Source organism: Lytechinus variegatus, chromosome 5 (assembly GCF_018143015.1).
Source record: "Lytechinus variegatus isolate NC3 chromosome 5, Lvar_3.0, whole genome shotgun sequence".
In the NCBI taxonomy this organism is placed as follows: Eukaryota; Metazoa; Echinodermata; class Echinoidea; order Temnopleuroida; family Toxopneustidae; genus Lytechinus; species Lytechinus variegatus.
In genome coordinates this window covers 12916940-12939063 of record NC_054744.1, presented here as the reverse complement: position 1 = coordinate 12939063, position 22124 = coordinate 12916940, and the positions used below count along the sequence as shown (strand labels likewise).

At 34.4% G+C, this 22124-nt stretch overlaps 1 protein-coding gene across 5 annotated transcripts in view; it reads left to right on the top strand.

Annotated features, from left to right (window-relative positions):
* Nucleotides 1–13633: 13633 nt before the first annotated feature.
* LOC121415379 (semaphorin-1A-like) overlaps nt 13634–22124 on the top strand; it is a 50692-nt gene continuing 42201 nt past the window's right edge. For 3 of the 5 annotated variants that reach the window (XM_041608574.1, XM_041608573.1, XM_041608572.1), the window contains exons 1-3: nt 13635–13770; nt 14744–14837; nt 15241–15402. In XM_041608574.1, coding sequence (XP_041464508.1) covers nt 13756–13770; nt 14744–14837; nt 15241–15402 — 271 coding nt within the window. In that variant the 5' untranslated portion in view covers nt 13635–13755. Of the gene's footprint in view, nt 13771–14743; nt 14838–15240; nt 15403–22124 lie in introns of all 5 variants that reach the window. The other 2 variants (XM_041608570.1, XM_041608569.1) reach the window with 1 other exon arrangement.

Here is a 22124-nt window from a genome sequence, read left to right as displayed (position 1 = left end):
GTATACATCAATTTTAGGCTATAGAGGGAGAAGTTGTAAAAATATAAGTATTGTTTTGAATTAATTATTATTATTTTATTCGGCATTTCAACAAAAAAAAGTTTACAATCAATTTACAGGAGAAAATACAATTACAGAGTGGAAAGGGATGTTTTCAGAACAAGTCCAGGTTGCCTGGAAAAGGAAAAAGTTAAATAAATAACTGTAGCCCGCAGGCTATCCTCCCCGACCTGGACCTGTATGTAAACACCCCAAGAATAAAAACATGTATATAGATTATTATATTAATACAAGCAATAATTCATATAGAAAAAGCATATTGAAATTGATATGTATAAGAACAATGCAATACAGTGTGATTGAAACGTAATTAAAGGGCAACTTAATTGTTCATCTGACAAAGTTATGAATATCTTTCCACCCAGAAAGCAACACCTTCTATCTCCTTCAAGTGATTGGTTAACATTGGTTTGACTTTTAAAAAATCTGAGCTACATGTAGAAGGTCACACTTGTCACTTGTGTCTGTGATATGTTACAAAAATGAAGCCCAGAAAAAATTGCGTTCGAAAATAATTATTTAGTGCTTCAAAAATTGAAATATAAAGTGACCGGAAACACCATCTTAGTTTCATCTCATACACTTATGTGTACTATTTAGGCGTCTACAAGACGCCTATTTACAAAATCGGGGTTTGCCTTGTAGTTTTAGCATTTCATTCTCTATAATGGTTGTTTTTAGCGTTTATTAGTTCTAATACATGCACTTGTACACATGTTTCATCTTGGTTTGAGAATTTTTGAAATCGGCTGCTCACAAAGTTAAACAATACCTTTAAATGTGCAATGTATTAAAGTTACATTGTCTTTTTTGTGAAAACAATCCACTCACCAGCAATACAACCTGTGTCTCCAATTTGATATTGTTAATAATGATCACAACATGATTTCCTCAGCCTGCATCTGCATACAATGATAGAGGTGTAATTGAATTAAGGTATCACTGAGAAGAACAGATAAAAACAATCCAGATATTTCTTTTTCTCTCACCATTGGCATTATAATCGTTAGGTTCACACGACCATTACAATTAAAGTTAACTTTGATTTGAATGGAGCTTTGGTCCCTATTCATTGATATGAAGTTGAACATGGTTTTACTGGGTTGCACTTGACATGACTACTTTCTGGTGTTTGTATGTGGCAATGTCATCAGTCTCAGATTAATACTTGTTATCGTTAATGAAGTTTTGCAAACTTTTGATAGAGATCATCACCGGGACAGCTTCGTGTGAACATGGTCTAATTCTAAATGTTCTCTGTATGCTCCTGATAACATCCCATGGATCCTGGATGCATTTGCTGCACATGTGTTTCCTGTTAACCCCCTGCGTATTCAAAACCATCACCAGTGGTCCAGACTTGGCCAGAAGGAAGCCAATTATTAACCTAATGTTTTTCTTCCAATGACCCTAAAACTGCCAATAACATCTTAATATTTGATCCTTTCTGATAACACTCCACAATCCCACCCTACTGAAGGTATATGCATTTGTGCACTGAAAATATTTGAATGACAGGGTAAACCATCTTTTTCCCCCCTGGAACTATATTTTTCAAACATATCAAAGAAGCTCTTTGATCAATTAAAAATATCAGGGGAAAAGAAGAAAAGCGTATCTCGGGTCTTCAGAGCACGTTTTGTTGATTGAACTATTTGAACATGTATGCCTCATTGGAGTACGGATTTTCCGGATAAAATCGCTGAAATTGTAGTTGTTTACCTGCAAAATGCAAGTAATATTTTTCTTTAGGAGGGATGAAAATGATTTTGCAATTCATGATATACACTGTAGCCAGGGGAATATGAACTGAAAAAATTGATTACAATAAATTTTCACACTGGGAATTAAGCACAATTATCTGTAATTTGACAGTTAATACCTCCAATGACATATTGCTGAAATAGTTGCTGATATAGTTGCATTACTATACTGATAGGATCAGTGTCATTGACTGATTTTGTTTATTGGTAATAAACTGGACTTTTGAACTTTTCTATACAATTCTCTCAGTTTTGTAGTATTGATATGAGAGATTTTGAAATGCACTATAAATTGAACTGATATTATTGTACCAAATGTTGACCTTGTTTCTATTGGTCATGTGCCTTTAGTCATGTGATACCTCTAATGGGGGAGAGTAAGGTCATAGTAATTAGCTTTAATTGTTACCATTGAATACGTGTGGAGGGTGTATTTCACACCAATGTCAATACAGGAAATATTGATAATGAAAACCACATTATATTTGGGTTGATCAGCTGGCATACATTGTCGAAAAGTCTTATCCAAAGAAATTTTAATGACACCAAATGAGAAGTGCTGACCAGTGCGCATTGAATAATTGAGTAAAAATAATTATAATTGATTAAAATAATTATGATTGATTTATCTTCAAGTTGTATGAATTTTAAGTTATGAAGCCAAAAGACCCCATTAGTTTCCACTCTTCAGGGGAGTGTTTCATCAACATTTTCATCCGACAAGTTGTCAGATCTGACATCTTTTTCTGACGTTCATTGGCTGAGAGGTACTGTTACTATGGTAATTGTCGGATAAAATGGGACTTGTCGAATAAAACGTCCGACAAGTCCTTTCATGAAACGCCCCCCTGGTCTCATATGGACCAAACGCAACAAACACGTGGGATTAAAGTCAAAGGGTCAATGTTAAAAATTTGTGAAATTTCAGCGTAACTAATTGAATTAGAAGTATTTGCTTTGGGAAAGGAGTTCTTCAATATTGATAATTTTATATTGTAGTTCCATATTTTCTCTATTCTTACATTTACAGATTGTAAACAATTTTATGCTTGAGGTGAGCTCAGCAATGTTTTCGGCTTGAACTTGTTATGCTCTTTTTCAAAGTTTTATGGTATGAACTGTGGAGAGAGTTGGATGACCCCACTTTGATGTGGGATCTTTCGCTCAATCGAATTAGAAGTAGCTTTGGAGTCTTTTATTCAAGACTTGTTATCAGTACAATAAATTTATTTATGGCTAATAATGTGATTTAATCCAATCATTTAGCATTATTTCATTAGCTTTTAACTTTACCATTGATGACAGAATGGTTTCTTATCCCCAAAGATACCATGTTTTGAGTCATTGGGATCTAAAGAGAGACAGTGTTTTTTGAGCAAGACATGGATAGAAACCCTGTGTAAAGAAGATTGTTTTATTTTTATAAGAGTTGTAATGCAATATATTTCTTATGTGAATGAGTCTATAAAATCTGATATGACTATAGTAAGTTATTTTGGATGAAAGATAAGACCATGGACCTCTAAAGACTATGGTCATTTATCCAAGAGCAAAATGACACCTTTGTGATAAGTGTCTGTTAAGGTCTGGTTTCAGAGAAAGGAGTTGACTGGCTTGACTTGGTCCTGAATAAGAACAATTTGCAAGTGTTCTTTGTGGTTTTCCTGTGGCCAGATCATAAAGCTGGGCAAGACCAAGCCCAGTCATCCTGTCAACCACAAGGAACATACTCTTTGTCCAGCCCAGTGACCTCACTATCAGGTGAAAGGTCATGAGGTCAATGGCTGTCTGGCACATGAGAAGGCTGTCTTTGTTTATTGAGTAAATCTGGAGGAGGAGGAGGAGATCTGTGGGCATCTTTATCTTGAGTGACAGGGATATGTGTGAAGTGATGTTAAGACCATTCTATTGGAGATGACTGGCCTGTCTGTGACCTGATGGTACTGTTTGTGGTCTAGGGATTGGATATCATAACAATCTCTAACATGGTACTCATACCAAGTAACTCCTTGCTCATTCTTGGAAGCAAAAGGATGCTCTAGCGTGGGTTGTTTTCAGATACACCGTCCTTGTTTTGGTAAAACTGAGGAGGGTATCATTGTGTTTTTCCCCATTTGTATCAGAGGATAAAATGCATGAAATCTCACATCTTTTTGATTGTGATACATTATTAATAGTTTCGTCTAGAAAATACATGTTGGTGGGTTGAAATATTTTCAATATACTCTAAATCACCCCTTTCTTGTCGTGCAATCATTGTTCATCATTTAAGCTTGCAAAGTCTTTAAAAGCATTCATCTTTGAAATTTCTTTTTGTGTTTCGAATGTTTATGTCCCAGTTTGAATATTAAACCATGTTAAACAAATATTTAGAATGGAAAATTTTACTCTAAAGTGACACAGATCTTTTTTTTTTTTAATTATGTGTTTTATTGGTATTCAAAATCACATATAATCACAATATTTACAGGTAATTGGAATGATTTAAAACAGTTCAAAAGCAGTAAAATCACAAAACAAAGATGAAATGAAAAAATAAATGGAAATGGAAAAAAAAATAAAAAGGGTGACATAAATCAAAATAAAACATTGGACTACACATCAAGAGGGAATACACATCAAGATAAATTTACATGTATAATCAATTGTAGCATATTACTCTGTGCATTGTACTAGTCTCAATTTAAGATACAAAAACAAATAGAATGGAAAAGGGGGAACTACCTGTATCTAAAATAAAAATCATATATCAAATCGCCACTTCTTAAAGTGTGCAGTGAGTTTGTTTCTTTTCTTGGCTAGGTGATGCTCAATTTCCTTTTGTTTCTTCACAAAACTTTTAAATGAATCCACATTTGGTAAGGTGTTCTTGAATTTACAAATATAAATATAATATTTGGCCAATAGTAAAAGGTAAGTAACAAATCTATCCGTTGATACACCAAACAATTTTTGAAAATTAGTGAGATCGAAATCTGAAATCAAGTCAGTCACCCTTTGAACTATAATTGACTCAGGAAGGAATAGAAAAAAAACATGACCTAAAAAGGGGATTTAGAATGGATATTTATTTGGAAAGAGGAAGAGATGAAACATCACAATATCAATGGAAGAAGGAAATGCATCAGGAACCAATGATTTTGCCAAGCTGAAAATGCGTTTCCTTTATTTTTAGATAATATCACATTACAGCGTGCTTTTGCCACATAATCATGTACATGAAATTCATGAAGAGATTTTTGTTTTTCTTAAAGATGATTTATGATTATTCTGCCAACTTGTTTTAAAGGCAACTGCTTGTTCAGGCCTTTTGTCTCAAATATTGGTATTTGAAACACGATTCATTTTGAGGTGTAAATTTTTGCCAGTTCAACATTTTTCCTTACCATGATCAGTGGAAAACATTTATATGTAGGTATCATTCGCAGCATTAAAAATGAATTGAATATATTTTAAACAGGGATGATACTGCAAGTTTCAAGAAAACCAATGGATTGTTTTCTGTATTTTCCCTGATAACCATAGTCATACATGCCCCAGGTGACATGATAAAAAGTCCATGATTTTTCCTCTAAATTTGGCCTCTTCTAAATTTCCCTTCAGGATAACCAATGATAGAAGGACCCACTTGCTCAGTTGGATACCAATTATAGATCCCAGCAGGCAGCAACCAAGAAACAAAGTCCACCAAGAAAGACCTCAATTTGACGTTTCCTGTTGGAAATAATGATTTAAATCAATTCGATTGTACCCTCAGATTGTTGTAAAAACATTTATCCTTTGAAATCTTCTTTTTGTTTTGTGTTGGTCCTGGCTCTCATTTTAATCCAAGGTAAATCTACCCTTATTGGAAGGTCAGTGAACTTAACATCATTTCTGGAAAAAAAGGTGACTTGGAAGTGATTTGAGGGAATTTGATTGTGCTTGATAAGATATCAAAGTATCAGGGGTCTTCATGCATTATTCATAGACATATGATTGGAATGACAATGGATGATAAAAAATGGCTGATAAATCTCTGTTGGTTCCTGCCAAGGGTGGGCTGTTGTACCAAGCTCCGAAGAATCTTTACAGAACATACTGTGATGATTGCTCCACAACATAATATATAGGCCCACACATACCACATCCAACAATAATCAATCGAATGCAGATAGTATTGGCAACTGTCACATAGGCAAGTGTTGAGAAATTAGCAATAGGCCTAAATTTATGATATATTCAGACACATTCCCATATCTTTCAGTCATTTCAAGAAGTGAAATATTCACATGCTGCTGCCCTGTAACATAAAAGACACAAGAATGATTCAAAAATCTTTATAATTAACATCAGTTTATACATGTAGGTCTATGGCAGGCTATGTTTGACAGCTACATTTGATTTGACAATGGGAAAAATTTAAAGGCTTTATCACCATATGTTACATTACACTGTTCAACTGTCATAGTTTTGTGTACGTTTTGAAAGTAAATGTATACATTGAGGCTCTACAATGTATTTACAATTGTGATTTTTATAGAATTGGAAGGAATATTTCAAGGTTGTGTATTGATTACTGAGTCTACCGACTTGATTATTTTTGTGATGATACAGTTAATGTTTATTTACCTTCAGAAAAAGACTACTGTGCATGTAGTGTGAATGAATGACTCATGAAACCTTGCAGAGGGCTTTAAGAAACTTACCAAACGCAGAAGTCCTTCATGATCTTCTATGTAATCTATTAATGTTCCTCGTCAGCAAGCATGTAACGAGGTTGTGTGATGCAGATGAACAATCTGTTTAGTGTTTGAATAATGATGATCAACATGCAGAATAACAGATAACCAGTTTTAAAGATGCATGAAGGAGACCTAGAAATGACTAATGTAGCCTGCTGGATGGAAGGCAGCAAGGCTATTCATGACTTGATGATTAAAATTGGAAAGTAGCCATGTTGAAAAGGAGATCAAAAATCACACATGGACTTTGGGGAGTGGTTTCATGGTTTCGTGCATATTGTATCGAGAGATACCACTACCAGTTGTGACTCTTTTGGGAGACAAGTCTTGATATACCTCTTTGAGATATTTGTGTTATGTCACAAACCCATGGCATGCCTTATTTCCCTTCAACAAGAAGCTAATCAAAATTGCTTCATTACTGGAAGCCCTTCCAGTGAAAGAGAGTTTTCCTTTTCTATCTATGCACATCCTTCAGACCAGTCGTGACATCGCCCCATTTCTGCCATGGAAAGCGTTGACATGCACCTCGACTGACTGAGGAAGATTGCCATCCAAACAGACAGTTTATTAGATTTACACCCAGGCCGTCCCATGTAATCAGATTTCGGTGGCTAATTCCTATTGCGTTGAAAATGGCTCTCATGTTGTACCCCAACATTCACACGATTGCGATGTAATCCCGATGCTGTATATACCCATGCTGTGAATTTTAAGCAAGATTATGATTATTCTGGATCAAATAATTGTCTCTTTGATGTTAAACAAATTTTGAATAGCTGCAGAGACAATTTATTTAGTGGAAAGAGTGAAATGGGTGGTAGTAGTAAATTTAGTCATTCAGTAGGTATAGCAGGAATAAGTAATCGAATATTGCTGTTTTTGCTTTAGTAGTGATAAGGAAGAGGGTATTAGAAAATCATTGTTTGGTGATTTTTTTTCTATGAGAGCGACTGTACACCTATTTCATATTTTTTTAATGGAACAAATTACTTTTTGTGAGCAGACATGTTGGGGATAATCTTGAAAGTTTTAGCTTTACGAATACTCTATCTGTAAAACTTTTTAGATACATTGTATTTCAAACTTATGGATATTGATATATTTGGAGCAGTGGCAAAGAATTCCACTGATATCATTGGCTGTGGGGGAAGGGGGGGGGGGCGACATTGTCACAGGAGGCATCTACATTCACCTTGCTTGGGTTATGACAGTAGCATGTGCTGAATTTGATATGACAGTATTTGCTGTATTTTTAAGACATTGAATGCAGACATTACCTTGCATTACTTTGTCTCTACATGACGATACTGATCATTTAGTCATGAAACTACTGTTAAGAGGATTCACAGTCTTAGAAAGTTACAAATCCATAGTCCTATACAATGTATATCCCTCATTGTTTATATATCACAGTAGAATGTTGAGAGCCTTGTTCAATTGCACACATTGTTTGACCTTGCTTTCTTGAGTAGACGTTATTATATTTTGATGTGAATTAAATTCACAATTATTCTTATACAGATCTTTCAAGTGAACCAATGAAAGATATTAGTCATTCTTCATTTATTTCAGCATTTGAAATGTCAAGAATCCTCAACAATGTGCAATCTTGCATTCCAATTGTAAAAGCAAAAGGATTACAAAAAGAAGATAAAAGCCTATTGTGAAATAGTATCATAGAGAGTCTTAATGTTCACACCTGAGCAATGATGCAAGGAGATGAACCTCTTTATCAAGGGGAATCCTTTCAGTGTCTGCCCTTTATATCTATCTGATTATCAATCTTGTCAATCCACTACCCACAACGATATGCTTGACTTGGGATGTTTAAAGGGGAACAGTTGTCTATTGCCCAATAAAATTCACCCACTGATCCTATGCTTTTATTCACATTTGAAATGTCATATTACTAAAAAATAAAAACTATTCCAGATTTATTGTTCGCAAATATTTTTATTGAAATGCTGTAATACTTCACCCTTTTTTTTTTTACTTTCTCGGGAGAAGAGATGAGATTCATAAATGAAACATGAACCCAACTGTAGGCCTTTTGAATATTGAATTCAACCATATTAAAATCCACACCTCCACCAGCAACTACAAAATAAACTGGTTGCATATAAAGTACAATATTTTCTCAAACATGTATAGTGAATTATTGTCTACCAATTTATTGAATCAAACCATAGGGGTTTTCCATGGGTTTGTCAGGATAACCGTTTTCTGAGATCCAGGTCAAAGATTGGAGGTGGAGAAAATGTAATCTAAACTCTAAATATGTTTGAAAAGACAGTGACCTGTTTTGATACTGAATCTTGCTTTTAATTTACACGGTGTTTCGAGTTTTGGTTTTCCATTTTATTTTGTGTTGTCGCAGCTACATGAGGATCACTCAGCACTTCTAAATTAGTGTAGCATCAGTGCATGAAGAATAATGATCCCGGGCCCTGCCTATGTTATTGCATTACATACTACATTAACTTTGGCGCATTATGACTAGATGATGTGGGCCATGAAGTGGGCGTTGTTGGGTTATGAGAACTGAAAAATAAAATAAGTCAAATCAGTTCTGTTATTGCAAGGGAAATCTTGGATAAGACACTGCAATTGTCTGTAATGTGATAAAAGAAAGAGATGAATTATTCAAAGTAGCAAGATAGAAAGCTGTTTTAATTGTAAGCCATATAAATCTTTAAAACTGATTATGAAGGAGATCCGGGCCCCGTCTTACAAAGAGTTACAATTGATCCAATCAGTCGTAACTCCATGGAAATCCATCAGTGTCATAATTTGCAAAATGTCCTTTGTAAACAAAGGAGAACACACCCAACTATCAAGAAATCAATGAATTTATGGATGTACATTCGTATCTAGAAAAAAAAAATGAACAAACATGCATTATATATGTTGAATTTGCTGGCATTCCATAGTTGCAATTGATCGGATCATTCGCAACTCTTTGTAAGACGGGGCCCTGGTATCATATGATACGTGTATGTCTCAACCGCATTTTCATTATTAAAGTCGTCTAGAGAAGATGTTGAAATGTTGGTCATCAGGATAAATATGATTTTGTAACGTTTGGCCGACTTTGATCAACCAACTTTGTATGAATCAGAAAAATCCGTAACGGTTTCTCTTTCAAAATAAGATTAAGGATTTTAATGAACTGAATGGAAACAGATTAATTCTTACCTTCGGAAAAGAAGAATGGACATTTACCAAGTTCTTACATACATTGAGTTGAGGCAATAATAAGATCTATTGGATTAGTTTAATTCACTGGCTGTCAAATGTGACAAATGTTCATGGGACATTATTATGACTCATTACTTAAACATGGAGTTGTATTAGTCTGGTGGGTTCAGGGGTAAAAAGTCAGTATGTTTATTTAGTCTGCATTTCCAGCAAATGTCAATATGCAGTTTGCATGGATGCATAATGTACCTGAAATTCAAGTAAAGTGCATGATGGGCAATGTACTACAAACTTTTACAAAAATCTTTGCCTTCACATCCTTGTGAATACACCCAAAGGCATTTAAAGAATACATGTAGGTGAATTGTGAAGAATCTACATGTAGGCATTATCTTCTTTTAGATGAAATTTGGATTGGAAAACACAGTGTCATTTTTGCACATATGCAACATTATTGACTTTGAATGGATACGATACATATTTATTCTGCTCAGATTAGAATATTAGTACATGTACAGCTTTACTGGCCGATTACAGTCACAACGGCTTTAAATCCTCTATAAAAACTACATTACTGTTTTGTACTTTTGTTACAACATTTCTGTATCAGTTTGCTTTTCTTTCAAAAGTTTTATTTCATCTGGCTAGATTTTTGGTTACTTCTTACCGTGAGCAGTACGATTCTATACTTTAACCCAACACCTTATTATAGCACACTGAATTATGGATTTATACCGCAATGTTAGGTATGCTTCACGAGACTCCATCCCCAACACGCAGACTGAAAAGGTCACTTAATTTATCAATGGATGAGTAAGATTCCTTATCTATTTTGCATGATAATAATATGGTTGGCGATAAGCATATAATCAATTTCCGTTGCATGGTCATAGCTAATGCAAGAAGTTATATCCGTGACAACTGTTGTGCGAAGGAGATTTTGAATGAAAATTAGGGTTGGTTCTTATTTTGGCTGGCTGAAAATTTGTCATGAGAGATGAACGCTTGGACTGATGTCAGTATGAGTGTCGGAGTCTTACCTCGGGTGGTATCAGATAATGAGCTTGGCTTTTCATTACAATTAAAAATGAATAATGAGTTCATCTAGCTCATTGGAAATGTAGAGCTCATTTGCATTAAAAATAAATTGATAATACATAAACAAGAGAAAAGAGAGTTTGATGATAGTATGTGCTATTTATTTAAGTGACAGTTTCTATTTTGAAAATAAGAAATAATCTCAAAATGCAAATATTATAAGGTTACATGTACAAGTAACATCAGGCTTCAGGGAATAATTCTGCTTTACAAATTCGAATAGCATTTTTGGTCATAAGAGAAAAGCTCTCAAAAATAATGTACAGTCCTACATGTACATGTATGTAAATATATGCTATACAAAAGACTTTTTGCATAGCAGTCTTTGAAAAATGTGGAGCAAATTGCGATTCGATACCAGGAAAATTATTCCCTGGGCTTGCACCAAGGAGATCTTGCTTGCACCAGTCAAAGTTTGCTGTACATAAATAAGCTAATTAGATTCGCCAAGCAGTTTCATAATGACATTGGCTCGGGGATTAGAATTCAAATCCAGTTGTAATTGGATTAGAGAGTTTAGTTGATAGGATTACTGAAGTACATTCACGCACATGTAGAATGTGGTTTGGAAGTTCTGATTATCAAACCAGTTACATGTATTTTATTTTCTAGTATTTGTTTGGAATCAGAGGAGTATTAATTTCATGATTCTAAATTGATGAATTGATGAATCATCTCGATATAGGCAGCAAAATTGATTGAGAATGGCCTGTCTATAAAAAAGAAAAGTAATTGCCAACCGTTTGCAGTCTTCTAGATGAATATGCTCCACTGATGATTAAAGCCTCTCAAAATCTACCAGTACCTATCTACTATGTTGATTGTTTGATAATGTGTTGGTGGTGGTAATGGTGGTGGTGGTGTGATGGTGATGATGATGACGACGACGACAATGATGATGATGACAATGATGATATGATGATCATGTTAATAATGATGAATTTAGCACCGAGATAGATGGTGTAATATTCAGTTAAATATAGACCTACTCTTTAATTTCTTTAGAACTGCATTGTCTCAATTTAATTTCCCTCTGACTCACATTTTTATGGTCCTTAAAAAGGAACATAAAATGTTTGCACTTTATAAAGTAGATTTTGCTCACGAATATGTCACGACTACATGTCAGTTTCATTGGAAATTGCTTGTCACATGATGTACATGTACCTCCATGCAATATGTAATTATCTGATTTCATCAATTGAATTGCTTTTTATTTTGTCCTCTGCTGTTTAATATCATTGATATCAGCTTTGCTGTTTAATGTAAATCCTCTTGTTGTTTGAACTCTGAAGGTCCTGTCTTGGCTGCGTGACAGACAAACCAAAGAGAAACTGTAAAAAGTGTAGTTTTATATTCGTGAGAAAAAATAAAATGTTTTAAATTGATATCCTCTTTTGGTTTCGAAAACAATGATGTATTAAAAGTGGTTCATGGAACTCTTCACAGTAATCTGTTTCATAACTAATCAGATGTTAAAGAGGAAATGTAGGCCTTTGGTTTGTACCACTTTACTAATGGATGACTAGACAATTTGATTTAATTCCAAACAGATATATGACATACTTTCAATTGCATCTTTACATACATGCTAGTACTTGCATTTCCCTGTATTATACTAAATCCTAAATATTTGGAACAATAACATGGTGCTTTTACATGTAGATGTTTCAAAGTTAAATCTGTTACTCAGTGTATCAACTTGGGCTGAGTAAAAACGTTTAAATGACGTTCAAATGACCGTTAAAAGCATAAAGGTTTACCTATCTTTTTTTTTCAACCCCCGCTGGTTAACCCTAACCGCCAGTTTAATATTGATAACATTTAAATGTTTTTCAAAATAAACATAATGACCAAGGCCTGGTATCAAGTCATGTCATACTTCCATAAATCTATAAACAGTAGATCTTGAAATGTGTTCCCTGGCTTAATATACACATATACTCTGGAGGATATATCCTCATGTATAAAGAAAAGAATAAATAGGGAGATTCCCATCAGCACTTCTACTGGAACCCATCCCAATACACATTTCTGCTATCTTCATTAGATAGGAAGACACTATTTGTAATATTGCCCAAGGCCCCGTAGTGTGTATGGAGGAATTGCATCATGCTATGCCGCAGGACACGGTGTGTGTTTGTTTTCATTTCCAGATATTGCATCTTCATGTATAACCTTGAAGCCTCATAAGATTGAAATGGAAAGCAATTTCATTTTCAGGCATAAGGTCGTAGGCTCCTGTAGTGAATGCAGTTGCAACTCAAGGTCAAAGGTCATAGCTTGCACTGCCCCTTGCTGTAGAGATCCGCTGTTAAGGACTTGACTAACGTTCTTTATTGAGTGTTGATTTGTACTGTATTTGTATTATGTTTGCATGATTTCAGTAGATTCTATTAATAAGTGTATAGGCACAGTATTGACACAGATTGATGGAGGATATTGAAACATCAGGAAATTAAAAAAGTGGCAGAGGGTGCCATTGAAATCAAATTACTGATCAGTCTGCATTTACATATTATGTAGCTGCTTTAGATTTGTTACTTCACATCATATATTTTCAACAACGTTCATTCATTGACGAAAACTTTGTACAGATAATTACATGTTTTAAATGCATGGTCTTACAATGTACAGAGTGTAAAGGCTTTGCAGTCTTAGCAAATTAGATTGTATGTGTTTTTGACATGTTCTTAGATAGTGCAGTGATGACAATTTAGTTCGCTTTATTAATGATAAAGGAAGTTGTCATGGAATGTTTGTAAACATCATCTGTCAAACCCCTTTCTTTTCTTATTTTCCCTTTTACTCTACAGTTCTATTGCCATAATTACGTCACGTTTCTCCAGGAGATAAATGAGTCTACTAGCGTTCTGTGTGGGACAAACTCCCTTGCTCCAACATGTGTTATGTTCCCTACAGTAGTAAGTAGTACTTCTAACAAAGATTTTTACACCAGTGGAAATCTGTGCAGAGTTTAGTAAAACCCTTTAAATCTAAAGGAAATACCTTAAATTGATTTACATGTAGAGTGCCATTATTCTTAAGAAAAAAGTGCTTGCCTGTTTCATTTACTTCAATACTACAAAATGAAATCTGTATTACTATAGAGCTTTTTGTTTACAATGCTGTAAAAATGTCATCACTAGGTGAAAAATAAACGGTATCCAAAATACTTTCCAAATTATGCTAGGTGACAGACAATAGTTTGTTTTTAAAAACACTAATCACTTGTAAAATCATTTCTGTCATGAGAATTGAGTTTCTTTTATCTCAAAATATTACAAAAATCCTTCATTTTCTGTAGTGTAAATATCCCAATAGTCTTGTGACAGAATTTCTGACACAAACACCAGGCAATGGTGATACCAGACAAGATCAGCATGCAGTGTGAATGATATGATTGTGATGAGCACTGACATGTACGGCTGCTGGATGAATCTGAAAAACAGTTTTGGGTTCAAGTCCATTTGCCGTGGCATAAAAGAACAATTTTGCAGCTTCCGTTTGCCACTCGTCATAGGCATCTGGTTTTATCAATCATCACACAATGAGAAGATCTATTTTGTGAGAGTTCTAGGGTAATGGAGATGCAGTGATTTTAAGAAATGACCAAGATGGATAGATTCTATTATCTTTTCTCCATCATCATTATAAAAAAAGTTACAATTTTTCAGATCTTGTCTTCCTTACATTTTGAGAAGCTGCAGATATTGAAGAGTCGTTCAAAATTGTATCTCATTCATTTTGATTAATGAATTATGTATTGTTGAATTTTTTATTGAATATCATATATTTTTTATTATTGAATATAATTTATAAAAAAAAAGAACTTAATATGTGTGCTCTGAATGTTTTTTTTTTTGTGTGTGTGAAATTGTTATTTTTAACTCACAGAGCAATAACTTAACAGGAGGTATTAACTGGCCTGCAGCAGGTATGTCGGCATCAAGCCCAGACCAGAATGCTATGACCCTTATCAAAGTCAGAGGTAAGTCAGTTCTCACCATGTAATCCACCGCATATGACTAAAGAGCATTCTTATTGGCTCCTTTGCATATTAACTGTTGCTATTTGGTACATGTAACTTTGCAATCCAATGGTAACGTTCATGAAATCCTTATGTTTGATTGGTTGTTGAACATTTATTCCATGATAAGTAATAGCATTGTTTGAAAAAGGGAAAAGTCCACCTTATCCACAAGTTAAAATTTCAAGAAAAATGTCTACTTTTCTATGTTGAATTTGATGCCAAGACTTTGCAATAGTCATGACAATCATTTGGTAGATAAGATATACAAGAATGAAAATGAAATTGTAGTCCGAGGTGAGAAAAAATACATACTGAAAATGAATTTTCATTATTGTAATTGTACCCCTATTCCTTTTTTCAGATGGTAATATGGTCATATATTCTGGAGCGCCAACAAAGGCTGAGTACTCTTATGCCTTCAGTCGTACTATAATGTCTGCGGAAACGCCTAACAGCACACCTCTGAGTGTGGTAAGGACGAATACAGATGTATCGACCTGGATCGAAACATCATCATCAATGGGTAAGAAAGAGGGGATCAATTATTCTATTTCACAAGGTGGGAAAATGGTTAATCCTTTTCTTTTTAAAATGTAAGAAATCAATTTTATTTCTGTTAATTATGAATGATAATGAAAGGGGTTTTAAAACTCTTACCATGCCGGCTGAGCATGTTTAGCCTGGGACTCTGGCCTCTTTCAATTGATTTTCTTGTTTGTTAAAGTAGGTTTGGTCATGTGGTTTCATCAAGTGAAGTCATCCTTTCATATTTTTTTTCTTCTTTAGCTGGTCTACATTGTACCTGTCAAAAAATGCATATGTGTGTGTATGATTAAATATTTCCTGAGACATCTGACATCCCTCATGATGTGTATAAAAAGCAAGCCCTTTTCATTGGACAGTTCTATAATACTGGTCTCTCTTTGGGTAGACAGATTCAAACTTTCCTGATACCCAACAATACCATGAGACAATCCTACAAATGGTTTTATCTAGATGAAGCGATATGAAGAGGAGGATGTTCATCGTGTTTAAACAGGAAGCAATATATCCGGCTTTAAAAGCAAAGGCTATTTGATTGTGGTGCCCTAATTACCCTCTTACATTATGAACTTTGTGATGGAATTTCTGCTTGGAAATCCAATTTAGGAGTACTCATTTAGATGAAAAAAAAAATGTGGAAGGTATTACTATATAAGGTCTGAGTTCAAGTAATGATCACTAATTAAAATGTCTTCATGGATCATGTCTTTTTAATGTCATTACTTATATTGGAAAGCTCAGCATGTTTCTATGAAAGAGAAAAAAGAATTGTCCGAATTCTTGCTGCAGGAAATAATCACTGTGTTTATAATTCAAACCATTATATGAGGAGGTACATGTAGCTGCAATGTTGTAGTTGGCAAAGTTGCAAATTCTGAACACAAGGGGTAGTAAAAGGGTAACTTTGTTACAGAAAGTCCCAGGTGCCATAATGCAATATTAATAACTTCCTGATTGAATTAGAAGTTGGAACCTAAAGTGAACAGGTTAATTTGGTGGGTACTGTGAATACTTCCTCCCATTCAGTCCTACTACTGTGATAAGTGAGGGTCTTTCCTACATTTAATTCGATTCCATATTCAAGTAATTTCATAATAAGTGTGATTAGGAAAATCTAATATGTAGAAAAAATGCATGATATCAATAGAAAGCAGCAGTTTAAAAACAAAATGAAGAAACATTTCACAAGATAACGTCATGAAAAGGGCTGTATTAAGAATATTCTGTTATTTTCCTGATCTATAAATCTCATTTCCTTATTATATTTATGTGTAACCTTGACCAATTCATTTTCTCAGGATATTAAAAGATTTGTTTTCAAATTAGAGCTCTAAAGCACCTTGAAGTTTATTGGAATGATTGATAGATAAAGAAGAATGTTCTGGGGAAAACATTTTTGATGGGTTTAATTTATTTAATATAATTGTAAGCGAGCCTGAAGGTCCTATGAAAAGTGTTTTCATCATGTTTGTTTATCATTATGATTTAAATAATAGTGGGGTTTTATCAGTTAACAGAATTGTCCCTATGCATAGATTTTGTAACTTTGCATCGTAATGCATCACTTATCACTTAACACAATCATGATTAAGAAACCCCGAGGTCTACATGTACATCAACAAATCATAAAAATTTATTGCATGATGCAACGTTGATTACCCATGGTCTGCAGTACATTTTTAGTTTAACTTGTCACTAATGTATTAAAGGGTTAAGATCAAAAAGCTTTGAACAAGTGCTCTTTTAATCTAGTTCAAAGTTTTATTCTCTGAAGAGGCTTGCAGTATCACATTTTGAAGCGATTTTGTATGAAGTTTCTATGTCAGCATGATCACATGGTGCATTGACTGTTTCTTGAACACAGATTACCACTGTGACAAAACTTTAAAAATTATGCTTTTTAGAGATGCAAATCCATGCATTGAAATATATTTCTAGTGATTTGATTTCGCTCTCGTTATATTAATATTATGTGCTGATGGAAAGGATTTATGCTACTAATAATCTCTTCACAAATCCGTAGATTTTCACACATTGTTCACTATGGTGTTTATTGTAGGGGGGTGAGGGTGGAAGACTTACCAAATTCATTTTTACAGGCTGATAATACTTGGACTTGGTTGCAACCCTAACAAAAGCTTGGGAACTGGAATTTACTTTGAATGCCTTTAATAGTTTATGAAAGAAAGAGAAAACTTATGGGAAAAAGTTTGGACAGAAAATGTACATATCTCATTGATTTGGTGTTATAAAAATAGAGGTCAAGTCATTTGATTGCATTTCTAGAGACATTTCAAGGCATATCTCTGACTGTTTAAAATTGAGCTTCTACTCTCACACCATATATCAATTTCATGCACATTTGACTTCTCTTCCTGAATGGTGTGAATTTCGTCGCTGCATACTGATCGTTTTTCAGTCGAGCAACAAGCACCATGCCAGTGAGAGGCTCCTCCACCCCTGTCGGTGCGAACTATAAAGGAGAAGGCACATAGTCCAATTAAATCTATAAGGACTGCCCCTGGTAAATGACCTTTTCCATTGCCCGGGCCATTAAGGTGTTAATGAGGCTTATGAAGCACCCAGTAGTCCATGGACATATGATCATGCCCCAAACTAGAAGGTTTCCATGATTTTAAAGGGTTGCATTCAATGGAAAATGAATTATGAGTTTATTGTTTGGTGAAATGAAAGGGGAAGTTTTAGTTTATTAGTTACGCAGTCAAAATGGTGTGGGGATTTTCAGGGGTCTTCGGATAAAGGGAAATTGAAAGTTATACTGATGCTGATTTATTGTGCTATATTAATTTTTAATAGCCTGTATGTGTTTTAGATAGTATCAGTATTTCATTTTCTTTTGATATTGTTTTTGCTTCAAACCATGAGCACAAAATGAGCCTATCGCTAGTATTAATGTTATTATCTTTGCTTCGTGGAAAATCCGAGGGGGGGGGGGTAGGGCACTAAAATTATATTTTGATGGGGGCTTGCCTCACAAAATCCTGGGGTCTAAGGAACTGACCACATGTCCAAGGTTAAAACTCCAAGGTTTGGAAACTACCGTAATAATATACCGGGCGGTGTAAAAAATCAGGGTCTACGGAATGGGATCGCGGTATTGCTATATGTAGGTATGGTGTGCGCTTGAGGTCATCAAAGCAGCACGCCTCCTTACCTTCGTACCAACAATGCATATAAGCTCTCCGTCAAGTGGGTCACTGACACTGATATCGGTATCTACCAGAAAACATGAGAGAACCTTGGCACTTTTACCAAGAATTATATTCTTAAGCCAACATAATTATGAAAAAAAAACATTCTAGTTTTATTTTTGCAGCAGGCAATGATCGAAATACCAGTGGACTTTGTAACGATTCAACAATAATTGACTTTTTATATGCAGACTTAGATTTCAGATTTGGTTTAGAATGGGGTAAAGAGTAGTAAAAGTTAATTAAGGTACATGCAAGTGTATAACAGAGTATTCAGAGTAGGGGAAGGAAGGTGTCCTGCAGTCGGCATTTATCTGGAGGTTCAGGATAATGAGGAATCATCCCATGAGCATCTCATGGAATTGATGTCATTGTGAAAGACATTTGTTTATTACCTGGTGGTGAAAGAGTTGTATGTTTACATTTAATGTAGAGGAAATGTTTCTCTCATAGGTTTGACTGTGAGAGGGTGTTGAGAGATTTTGGAGGGTATTGTAAGATGAGTCATAATATATTTGTTTTTAATAATCTCACTGAGTGCTTTGATAATACATGCTGGCCTATGTAGGCCTACATGTAGGTATGTACTTGGTATGGGTGCCATATGTGCAACTACAGAGATTGAAATGTAAACAAATGGAGTGGATATTGATTCTTTGATTGTTATGAATTTACAATGAAATGATGGAAATGTTTTTGAATTTAGTTTAAATGTCAAAGTAACATAATTACATAACTAAATCTTATTTTAATCAAAAATGTTTGAATGGTAACTTGTGATGAAAAAGTTGAGGCAGAAATGAATTAGTAGGGGTAATGCTAGAGAGAAGTATATGTTTAAATATTGAGAAAGATACTTTGAAAAGAAAAGGGAGGAGGATGAGTAATGATTGCATATAGCATGGCAATTGGCATTGAGGGAGACATTTCATGTACGATTATAAACTATTATGAAGGTGGCAGTCTACCAACGCGGTGGATACTCCATTTAATAAAGGGCATCTTGACAGATGGAATCAATTAATCCATTATCATCGGTTATCCCATACCCAGAGGGATTAGGCTGTCCTTTCCTACCTCCACCATGCTCTGGCATTCTCGGCTGCACTTCACTTGTTCACTTGAGCCCCATGGAGGCTTCAAAGACGCAAGCATCTCCATTGTATGACAGGTTGAGGCTCTGAGTTTTCGCATCCTGCGTGCCATTCATGTTTTTTCAACACGAATAGTATTTCAGGAACTTCTTCCCAATCCCCAGGAATCCGTTAATGTTATCTCCTCAGATTTATCAAAAAGAATCTTGAAAAATATAAAAACTATTCCCATGAGGTGCACTTTGAATTTAAGACTCTCTGAGAGAGAGAGACATTCATGTGTACATGTAAGTGATTTTTATTTTGTAGAGACGTTTATCGTCAGTGGTGTCAAATTAACAGAATATTCAACAGAACTTGTAGAAGTTAAATGTACCCGGGTGCCGTCTCATAAAGCTGTTCGTAAGTTAAGAGCGACTTTAAGAACGACTGGTGATCCTTTCTTACGCGCCAAACCGTCGCAAATTCAATATACATCTTACCGCAAGAAGGGATCACCAGTCGTTCTTAAAGTCGCTCTTAACTTACGAACAGCTTTATGAAACGGCACCCCGGTACGTTGAATGGGCCTGTTACTGTGAGCATCTTGTTCCAATAGTGACAAAGTGCAAGGTCTAACCTTTTGAGTTTTATATTTAAAAAAAAAAAAGGAATATTAATAGATCACTGCAGTTTTTTTTTCCAGGCCATACAGTACATTGCATTTCTGAATGTTTGTGTCCCAAACTATCTAGTTTTTCAAGCAGTCTGATCACGTTGTAGCTGTGCACTACAATCCTACTCAATATCAACCTGTGATCTCACAATACACTTTCTTTTGAGGTATTGTCAGTTTAAGCAGACTAATTTCCAATCACTTCGGCAGAAGTGAATTCCAAATGCAATCTGTGCATATGGATGTCTGGTTTAATACTCCTACCACGAAGCTGTTGATCTGCCTATTACATGTCAATTATCACATCATCTGCTTGCTCCTGTCTGTTGAATTTGTCACCTTCAATAGGGCCATGCTTCAATCAGGCAAGCAAGGATGTCACTGGTCTGTTTCAAAAGAATACTTTTTCTTTCTTTGTAAATTTTAAATTAGGTCATCAATTTATAGCAAAAGCTGAAGTATTTTTAACAGTTTGTATCTGTATACACTGTACATGTATTTCCTAAAGGTGTACATGCACATCGGTGTAAGAAAAATTGGTTGCAGACAGATAATAATTGATTGAGAAATATTAAACAATTAACCCAAAATAATAGTCATAATAAACTCAAATACAGATCAGAGAGACCTACATGTACAATGTCGATGGCAGACATTTCATCTTCATATTTGTTTAATAACTTCTCATTAAAGAGGAATCTTTTCAAAGTCAAACATTGTGGTTTTAAAAGATTATTTGTAAATGATAGATTATAATACTAAATTTGAAATTTGTTTTGATGTCTTTTTAAGCAAGTCTAATATCTGGTGAAATCTATAGATTTCTTGGGTGTTTTCATTCAGTTTTGCCATTTTTCTCAGACAGGTTTTCATAATGCAGTTTTTAATGCCTTAAAATATATTAAAGTATCATTAATATAAATTAGTTGTGTGATGATTTGATAAGTTGGGAACATGAAAAAAGTGTATTTTTAATCTCACATAGACTTCATAATTCAGTATGAAATAAGTGTCAAAATATCATTATCAGCCATATTTTTAGCTTCTTATTTTGACATATATCTTTTGCATATCATATTAAAATAATTGAAGTGATAGAATATATGATAAACTATACAATAAGCCTCAGACTATTTTATTATGATAATTTTTGATATGTTCTCTTTAAGTAGTTTCAACCTCCCATTATTGAGAAGGGTGGAGCTCGTTATATTTTTTGATCATCATACTTTATTATTAAGGTTGAATTTTAAGTTACAATATTTTTTTTCAAGTGGCAATTAACAATGAAAGCTAAGAAACCACTTTGTCATTTGTTGTACCTAATTGATATCCATTTGTAAGTTTCACAATCATATTACTTTTGGCAGTTTCTGATCTATTGTTTTGATATTAATTTTGCTAGTATCTGTGATTTAGAAGATTAAATGGACCCTGTGTTATAAATGGCAATTCATACCTAATTATCCATTCAATAAAAAAAAATGATCCTATAAATCCTACTATGAATACATGTAGATCTGTGCAAACTCATGGTTCGATGATCATGCCATGATTATCAGGGAAAGTGGTAACCACACCCTTAGGCAGATACCAAATGTCATCCTACAATGTACATCTGTTTTTTCTGAAGATATAGTTTCCGTGAATGGAACCATGACATGCATAGGCCTTGCCTAGTTAATTATCCACTTAAAAAAAATGATTGCTCCATGAAGAGGATGTGTAAAGATGATCAAGG